Here is a 9727-nt window from a genome sequence, read left to right as displayed (position 1 = left end):
CCTCATTAAATGAGGCTTTAGAGGGAGACTGACTCTTGAAACGCAACAGGGATCCAGGATGTTAGTGTTACAGCTCTGAGGGGCAACTTTTCCCTAATACAAGTATTGCAGTTCTGAGGGGGAGACCCCAATGCATGTGTTACCTCTCGGGAAAGGCTTCTCCAATGGAATGTTACAGCTATGAGGGGAGAGGTTTCCCCTCTGTGTTACAGCTGAAGGGAAAATTGTCCCAGCAGTCTGGAGCCAAGGAATGCCAAAGTCACATGGCAATCAAACATCACTCAAGAGACTGGGAGAGATACAAGAGGGTGCTGCTGGCCCTGCTCCTAGGAGAAGCAGCAGGGAACTGGTGAGAATACAGGTTTATACAGAGTCTCTTAGGGAAGGTGTTTTCCAGGAGAATTGGTGAGATTTCAAGCCAAACTCAAAGACTGGTGAGAGTTTGTTCTCAGGGTTTGGTAGGTTTGGGGACTGAGGAACTGGTGGGGTTTGGTAGGTTTTCAAGTCTGGAAATAGGCTTGGGCCTATAACACAGGGTCTTGGTTATACCCAAGATAAAAATCAATTTTGTGGCCATTCTTCCATGCCAAGTCTTCTGGATGGAGGACTGTTATGTAACAAATCTTTTCCCAGGGAGATGCTATACACATGTGTACTTACCCCAGATGAGGAGTCCACAGCAGACCAAAGGAATGGATACCACTGAAGTGCAACTTGGATGAATCAGTGAGCTTTATTGGGGTTGTTTATAAGAGTGTAAATGAGGGGTTACTTACAGAAGCAGAAATGACTCAAAGACAGCTACCCAGTATGGGTGACAGCTCGCAAAAACTGGGACTAGGAACATACTGCATAGCCCAAAGGCAGCTCAACAGGCTGGAACAAGCATCCTTTCTTGCTGACTTGGTTCTTTAAAGCCTCTTCTAGGCTGCTAGGCTGGTTTCTGCTTCTTCTAGGCAGCTAGGTTGGTCTCAGAGTCTTCTTTACAGCTTGGCTTCTCTGAGATACTTAGTCAAATCGTTATTGCTTGCTCAGCAAGGGAGAAGTCTAGTGAATCTGGTCAGTTTCAGGGAAGCTATTTTGAGTTGTTTATCTTCCTGTTTAAGCAGCTTCCTTGTAGAATGGAGTGTTTCACTCTTGGAGGAAACTGTCACACAACAAGGATATTTGACAGGATCATAGGGTCCCGATTTACAGTTGGAGATGGCACTACCCTCTGGAGGAGTGTTGGTTTATCTTTATCCTTCCATGTGGTCAATGAACCACAGCTCCAAGAGGGGCAGAAACACCACCCAAGTAAGGAGTGGTTGCCTGCCAGCTTGACCACAGGGGAGTTGCTATATGGGTAAAAGAATTGGATGTCCATTTACGTCAGGGATGAGGCGAGAGCACAGCAGTCCCAGAGCATTGTTACCCAGCCCCTGCATTCTCTGACAAGAGTCTACAAAGGATAAGGGGGGAACCTCTATGTCTAGTAGGGCTAGACTTAATGCTTAAGCAAGCAGTTGTCAACAGCTGGTCCCAGACTGGGGGCCACTCAGTGAAATCTACAACTACGTTCTCAAATGGGCTCTTCCAACACTCTGTACCCTAGAAGAGACATTAGGTCCCTGACTCAGGTTATACTGGATACATATTTCACATTGTATAGCACCCGGGCTGTGCTGGAGAGTCAAAGGCTGTACAGATGTCAGCTAGTGGGTCTTTAAGAGCTTCCCAGATAAGGTGGGTCTTCTGGTGTAACTGTTTGACAACACCTGAGACTACGGCCTCAGGAATTAGCCAATTTCAAACCCACCTAGGAGACAGATCCCACTTTCAGTCTTGTACTGAGTGTTCATGATGAGTCGCTAGGCTCCCATTCTGCCGATGGCCTAAACCAGTGCACACAGCCCAGCTCTAGGCCCTGTTGTTCCCCTGAAGGCTGCAAGCTTCACTGCTCAGCCTTCTTTAGTTTCTTCCCTCGATGCCCTCCAAAGCATACAACTGTCACCTTTTTAGGTGACATACAGTATCTAAGAGTTGAAGGATTTCTTCTTCTGTTTGCTTTGGTTTTGGTTGTTTGAGATAAGGTCTCACAATATTGCTCAGGCTGTCCCGGAACTCACTATGTAGACCTGCCAGACCTTGAACTCACAGAAACCTGCCTGCCTCTGCCTCCGAGTGCCTGGGTAAAGGTGTGCACTACCACTCCTGGCATGAGTTCAAGGGTTTCTTTGCCATGGTTTATACCCTTTCTTTCTGAGTTGGTTAGGCAGCTTTTGTTTTATAGAGCTCATGTATGCGGGGGGTGGGGGGTGCAGAAGGCATATTTAAGAGTCCATGTGTATATTGACATACACCTCAGCTGTAGTTGCAGGGCTCAGGTCATAAGAAGTTCTGCCTCTGGCAGAGATTTCAACTCAATGATGAAAATAAAGTTGACCATGGAGTACCCCCGAAAGATATCCTTTCTCTTTCACAAAACTGCCACCATTGGTGAAATGCTCAGCATCCAGGGTCTGATTGGTTAGAGAATACCTCACAACTGATGCAGCCATGGTCTTGATGGTCTAGACCAACAAACACTGGGGTCTTGAGGTTTGAGGTCCACAGTACTTGCAGGTGAATGTGCAGGTCCTCACACGTTTCCTGGTAGCAGATCATCCGAGCAATAGTTAGCCAATATTGTCCCCTGTGAGCACTGTGAGTGTGGGGCTAAGAGTATTATCTCGTTTCCCATAATCAATCTGTCAGTCTTTGGCACTACTATGGCAATGGCAGTGAGTGCCTAGAGCCAGGCGCCCAGCCTTGCACAATGGAGCTAAGCTGCTCAGAAAGGTCTGAGCAATGCCTCAACAGCAACATGTGGGCCAGGCGCTCACCCCGATGCCAGCGTGCCCATGCATGCACGCCAGTGTGGGCACGTCGGGGTGCCCTCATCTCTTCAAAAGCCTTCTGTTGTGCTTGTTCTGGTGGCAGAGGGTCTTGCTTTGTCGCACCATAAAGTCGTTCTGCCCTGATGAGAAACTAGGTATTCAGATTCTACAGAAACACGTGGCCCCGAGGAACTCCCAAACCTGGCATCAGGTGGATGAACACGGGATAACCAGACAGCCTGCTTTCTCTCCAGCACATGTGATAACCAAGGCATTTGACTTATTCTTGGCAGACTTGTGCCATTTGTTTTCTTTTAAATCATGTAGCCGCTTCCCACAGGAGAGTAAAGAGCAAGTGTATTAATTCCTAATAATCGTCCTTCACACATCCGAGCGCAGTGTCCACCCATGTTGGCTCACTGGAAAAGCTTTAAAAGAGAGAGGCTAACTCAGAGCCAAAATGGTTCAAACACGTTTGAGTCCTTGAGGCAGTCTAGTCACGTTAAGTGGCCCCTGTCACCATTTTCAGGATTCTTCTTCAGGAAGGTGAAGATTGGTTGGCTCTGAGGGCCTGGGAGGATATAGAAAAAGATATTTTTTTTACACACACACACACACACACACACACACACTTTTCTATATCCTCCATATTCTATTATATATAAATATATATTTAAATTTAAATAAAAAAATTATGTTCACTAATGTTTTGCCTGCATCTGTGTGAGAGTTAGAGCCACTGGAACCTGAGTTACAGACAGTTGTGAGCTGCCATGTGAGTGCTAGGAATTGAACCCTGGCCCTCTGGAAGAGATGGCAACTGCCGAGCCATCTCTCTAGCCCTGAGAATGGCGATCTTAAGATACACGATGAATGCAACCTTCGGCAGGGATGAGACCCAGGACAGGGTAGAGGTCACAGACAAATGGGTGTAGGGTAGCAGATGGCCTTGTCTACTGCTTATATATCCTGACTTGGCCAACAATCATCTGTTTCTGTTTATAGCCAGGCAGGAGAGTTGTGTTCTAGGATGACTGGCAGGGCCAGAGGAGTTGATTACAGCAAAATTCCTAAGCCCCAAATAAGCTTGGAGTTTCAGAAAAGAACCTACCACCACCATTTCTGCTAGAATTTAGTACATGAGGGAAACTTTACTTCCCTGTGGCACATGTAATAATCTATTAGATTGATTAGCTGTTAAAAAGCATTTAGTAATATGTGATTTGAAAGGGCAAGCATGTAATCCTAGAGGAGGCAGGAGCAATATGATGCTGGTGGGAACTCCCCCCAAACCATACTTCTCTTCAGAAGTGTGTCTGGAACACCCAACTTGGCACTTACAGACCACATGTATAAGGCCAGTAAGAGTTCTGGTACCTGGGAACAGGTTTCTGCTCACAAAGTACTCTTGGCTGAAAACTAAGGTAGGGTTAGGGTTTATAAGGTCAAAAACCACAATTAACTTCATACCAGAGAATAGGGAGATCAAAGTTTTAAAGGTTTCAGGTCAACTGATTAAAGCAATTTGTTTTCTGTTGTAAAACAACAGACCTCTAGGTCTAGAAGCTATAGGCATGGCAGCGTGAGAATTGTCTGCACAGAGAATTTTGCTTGGCAAGGGGTGAGCTAAAACTAGGACATAATGGAGGTACTTTGGGCAGTACAATATAAGATGCTGAAGTGTTTGAATGTGAGAGATGCATATCCTCCCTCAGACTTCCAGCCACCGCTAGTTACATTTAATAACAATACAATGTAATGCTGTCAATAGTTGTTATGCTGTATGGTATAAGGGGAAGTATACATATGGCCACTACAAATGAAAAGTTTGTTTATTATTTATTTATTTGATCATTTATTTTTGAGATTGTGTCTCATTGCAGCCTGGGCTGGCCTGGAACTTGATTTGTAGACCAGGCTGGCCTTGAACTTAGAGAGCTTGACCTACCTATACTCTACCTTCCAAATGCTGGGATTAAAGGCAGGAGCCACCATCCCTGTCTCAGAAGAAACGTTTAAAGAATATTTTTGAACCATGGTTAATTGATTTTTCAAATGGGAAAACCTGGTGGTACGGAGAGCCAATAGTATCTCAAATCACAGAGACAAGGAAGTGAGTCCTATGACATCCCTGAGTCACTTAGAGCCAATCTTGTCTAAAACAATCCTATTCTGGACCCTTAAGCCAAAAGATATGACACAACTTATTCCCCTTGTCATAATCCACTTGAGAAAGATACAGACAACCACACCAATTAAGCCAATTAAAAGTGTATGAGATCTTTATTAGCCAGCAACCAAAAATAGACTCATGCCTCAACGTTTCTTGCTGCCAAAGCTCAGGAGTACAGCATTTTTAAAGGCCAAGCCCATAAAGCCATAATTTACATGGAAGTTAAATAAGAGTCAGAAGAACCTGGAAACATTCATTTCTGGCAGATCTTAGTAACTATTTTAGATATAACATTACTTTTGACTTGTATCTTCTTCAGTCATCTTAGTTTAAGTTTGCATAAACATTATTTTGGTTAATGCATCTGGACCATGGTCCATCTCTCAGAAATCTCAGTTGGGTTGCCAAGGTAGATATGACTGTTCAGGGTGTAGAGGGCTGAGAATTGTTTAAGAAAATACCACATGGGGTCAGAACACGACAGCGCTGCCTTTGCTGATTCACCCTTCTCATTGAATTGTTTAAATCTGCATTGTTCCCATGCTCTAGGCTGGAAGTGTCCTGATCTGTAGTCTAAAGGCACTGCACCTACAGGGACTCTTTCAGGCAGGAGTTGTTGTGTCACATGACTTTCCTGAGACACCGTTCACCCCAAATAAGAAGGGCACAGGCAGACTGAAGAAAAAATTTCAAGTTCCACTTGGCAAAATAAATGAGTTTGATTAATAAGATTTAATTATAGGACCATGAAAAAGCCCCAAACCCATAAGCTCCAATTTTATCTAGTACTGTCCACAGACACACAGGAGTACAGATGTGCTTCATTATATGTCATCTATGTAGTGCTAGGAATTGGACATCAGGCAGTGCATTCTGTCTCCTGAGGTATAGTGCTAACCTTAAGCTCAGTGGTTGCCTTGTGTTAATGCAGCAGATGTGACGTCAGGCTCAGCAATGTGAGGCAGACACACCAGACTCTGGGAAAGTGATATGCTATGGGTGTCACTTCGTGTTATGTCCGCAGCCTGCTGGGCTCAGCAGACACTGTCCTGGGAAAGACGGTCTTTCCTGCTACAGGCTGGCACAAGGACACTAAATGACATCTTTCTGAAAGATGGTCACCCTGGCCAAGATTTTGAGGATTACCAACACGGCAGTGGGAGTCACCCCAGACAATTTGCAAGTGTTCTGCTTCTTGTTTGTTTGTTTGTTTGTTTGTTTTTTGGATTTGGTTTTTTTCAGAGACAGGGTTTCTCTGTATATCCCTGGCTGTCCTGGAACTCACTCTGTAGACCAGGCTGGCCTCGAACTCAGAGATCAGCCTGCCTCTGCCTCCCAGAGTGCTGGGATTACAGGCGTGTGCCACCACCGCCTGGCTGTTCCGCTTCTTTTTGTTCTACCATTTTAGAAGCTCAGGGTGACTATGCTGCTCTATCCAGCCAATGAAGCACAGCCAAAGTGGCATGTTTTAGGAATTGTGCTGTGTGGCTTTTCCTGGAGAGATGGGACAGACCAGAGAAGATATTTCACCCAAGGCTAACTTGGTGAACCGATAAGTTTACTCAGATTACCAACATGCACAAGGGTGAGGGGTTAGTTAGAGGCGCACGGATGACTCACACACCTGCATTAATAAAAGGTCCAGCTTGGTCTGCCTCTTGAAAGAAACTGCAACCCGGCTGCTCCCCGTGCCCAGCTCGCAGGGAGCCCCCCACAGAAGAGCTGCCTCTTCCTGGCTCTTGTTTACTGTCTCGAAAACCTTGTGAAATAGGAAGCTCCTTGACTGTGACAAGCTCTCTAGCTCCAGGGGGGCTTACCTTAAGAAGCTCTTACTGAGTCAGTGGCTCTAGGTTCTTGTCTCATAAATTTAAAGCATGAATTTCATAGATGACAGGGAGGGTGAGTTTCTTTTAAAGATATTTATTTTGAATATATGAAGGTTTTGCCTGAATGTATATGGGTACCACACATATGCCTGGTGCCTGAGGGGGCCAGAAGAGGGTGTTGAATCTCCAGAAACCGAAGTTATAGACTATTGTGAGCCACTACCTGGGAGCCAGGGGAAATTTCTCTCTTCTATGTTAGCATGTCTACCAGCGCTTCCTTGTTCTGGTCTTATTTAGGCAGCCATATTATGGCTGTATTATGGACAAAGCTTCTCTGTCACTTCCAGAAAACATAACACATTGCCTGGTCCTCCCATGTAACTTGCTTGGCCTTCCCAGAGGGTTTCTTTGTGTAGTCCTGGCTGTCCTGGAACTCACTCTGTAGACCAGGCTGGCCTCGAACTCAGAAATCATCCTGCCTCTGCCTCCCAAGTGCTGTGATTACAGAGAGCGCCACCACTGCCTGGCGTCCTTTATCTTTCTTATTTTGGAAACCATCCAGCCATCCCTCTCCTCTTTAGGACAGAGTCTCTTTTAAAAATCTTTAAAAACATTCTCTGTCTCGCTGTGTCTCTGTCTCTCTGCCTGTGTGTGTGTGTGTGTGTTTGGATGCTTTGTCAACCTGTATGTCTGTGCACCACGTGCATGCAATTCCGAAGACGGCCAGCAGAGGGCGCTGCATGCACCCTCTGTGTTTGGAGTTAAGAGAGGGTTGTGAGCTGCCAACAGGGTGCTGGGAATCCAGATCAGGAAGGACCAAGATTTAACATACAGAGATCTTTCTTTACCAAAAATACCTTCATGTTTGCATCCTTTGAAATATTTTTTCTACCTACTAATTCCTTTTTTTTTTGTTTAATAACAGAAGGCATAGTAACAAATTTATAGACGTATTTGAAGATTCACTGTTGAATCCAGTGATGTTAGGCTGGACACAGAACATCTGTTTTTCTTAGAACCTTTATAGATTTGAAGGCTTACCCTCTGATATCTTTAAGTCTTATAAGGTTATAGTTGCAAACAGTCAGCATCTATGGCCAAAGAGGATCACGCACAACAGGTGTATCTGCCTTTACTTGTGCCTAAAACTTGAAATCCTCCCTGTCTATACCTGGGAATGACAAGCAGTTTAAAAACCTTTACCCACAATCCGGGATGGCTGAAACTTTGCTGGGTTCAGAGCTCAACGAGGTAAGCGCTCAATTGCCTAAGGACACTGTGTTTTTTCTTCCGGGTTGGTGGATGGGCTCCTCCATCCACCACTGCTGCCGTTGGAGGACTGCTCCAGTCTGGCTGTCACAGGCGGCTGTAACGTGGGACTGGATGTCCCAGGGCGATCAGCACCCACGTCGCGCTCACCTTTCCGGGCGCGTGTCCCTTTAAGGGCGGCGGGGCTGAGCGTGGGCCTCGCTCTGGGCCAGAGCCTGCGCGTCCGTGTCCGCGGCGGAGGCTGCGTCTGCCGTGGGCCCCGGGCGAGGAGCGGGGCGATGCACAGGCTGCGCGGCTGCTGCACGCGTCCCCGTGGGGCCCCACTACGGGCCGAGCGGAGCCGGGCGAGCGGCCGCGCCCTGCGGGTGCTGGTGGACATGGACGGCGTGCTGGCGGACTTTGAGGGCGGCTTCCTCCGGAAGTTCCGCGCGCGCTTCCCCGACCTGCCCTTCGTGGCGCTGGAGGACCGGCGCGGCTTCTGGGTGTCGGAGCAGTACGGACGTCTGCAGCCCGGGCTGAGCGTGAGCACCCGCCGGCCCCGCAGCCGTGCCCCGCGGGAGGGGAAACTGAGGCCGCAGCTGTCCAGCCCCAAGCCAGCTCGACTCGTCCAGTGACCTTTGACGGGTTCTTTTGTACCACGGGGATCCCGGGAGGACTAGGGCCACAGAGCTAGAGGGACCCACCGCTCTGCTGCTGCTGGGTTCCAGCGGTCTCCTTCCCTCCTCCCCAGGTGTCAGTCTTGACTCCCTTTCCCCTCCCTTCCTCACTCCTGCCGCTGCCTTCAGTATCCACTTCCCCTCGGGATTGGAGATTGAGTCCCCTGCAGACTAGACAAAGCTCCCTACCACTGACCTACAGCTCCAACCCCCTTTTCACTTTGTCCTTACTCACTGTGTAGCCTATGGAGGCCTAAAATTCTGATCCTCTTGTTTTAGTCTCTCAAGAAGCTGAGACCGCAAGCCTGTAACACCATGCTGGGCTTGAATGGGCTTTTTACATTCTTGGTGTATTTGGCCTCAGACAATTTGTTACATTAAAAGGATAACTAGACCAAGCATTCTAAGTCTCTTACACAGACATGGATATTCCTCCCGATGAAACTGACAGGAACGTCTTTGCCTTCCTCTCATGCCCCAATCCATGGAAGCATAACTTTAGGTGATACTGCATGCTAGAGAATGACTTTCAGAGTGTCACGTGGGGAGTCGGGCTGGGTGGAGTGAAACTTCCCTCTTGACCAGTGTACGGTTTTTGTTGAGCCCTTGGGCCCCCTCCCTTGTACACACCCCCCATGGCTAGACAAAATCCAGACTTTTTGATAGTGTAATTTGGAGACTTAAACTATATTATGAAAGGGGGGGGGATTTGCTCAGCATAAACTTAGAAACTCTGGTGTTTGTCTCAGTTGGTTGTCTAGAGGCCTTAGCTAGAGGGCTTGAAGGTCAGAGGGGTGTTTTTGTTTTTTTAATGTATCAGGTTTGTAACATCTTATTCTTCCCAGCCTTCCAGGACTGAGGGCAGTGAGGTAATGAAAAAAAAGACAAACAGAAAGCTGGGCTCTTTGCTGGAGAAACCACAGCACTCCTGGAAGCTCAGGGTGT

The 9727-nt window shown here is 47.2% G+C and overlaps 1 protein-coding gene and 1 long non-coding RNA gene across 2 annotated transcripts in view; one reads left to right on the top strand and one right to left on the bottom strand.

Annotated features, from left to right (window-relative positions):
* Positions 1–714: 714 nt before the first annotated feature.
* LOC127693509 (uncharacterized) lies at positions 715–8372 on the bottom strand. Its single transcript, XR_007979706.1, has 2 exons — positions 8277–8372; positions 715–3429 (listed from the first exon to the last, which is right to left on the bottom strand). It is a non-coding gene; the product is annotated as an uncharacterized LOC127693509 (long non-coding RNA).
* Positions 8373–8398: 26 nt separating this feature from the next.
* Nt5m (5',3'-nucleotidase, mitochondrial) overlaps positions 8399–9727 on the top strand; it is a 31498-nt gene continuing 30169 nt past the window's right edge. Inside the window, exon 1 of the mRNA XM_052194420.1 lies at positions 8399–8647. Coding sequence (XP_052050380.1) covers positions 8405–8647 — 243 coding nt within the window. The 5' untranslated portion in view covers positions 8399–8404. The remainder of the gene's footprint in view (positions 8648–9727) is intronic.

The sequence above is a fragment of the Apodemus sylvaticus genome, chromosome 10 (genome assembly GCF_947179515.1).
Source record: "Apodemus sylvaticus chromosome 10, mApoSyl1.1, whole genome shotgun sequence".
NCBI lineage: Eukaryota > Metazoa > Chordata > Mammalia > Rodentia > Muridae > Apodemus > Apodemus sylvaticus.
The sequence above is the reverse complement of the archived record's forward strand: the minus strand, read 5'-3'. Positions and strand labels throughout refer to the sequence as shown.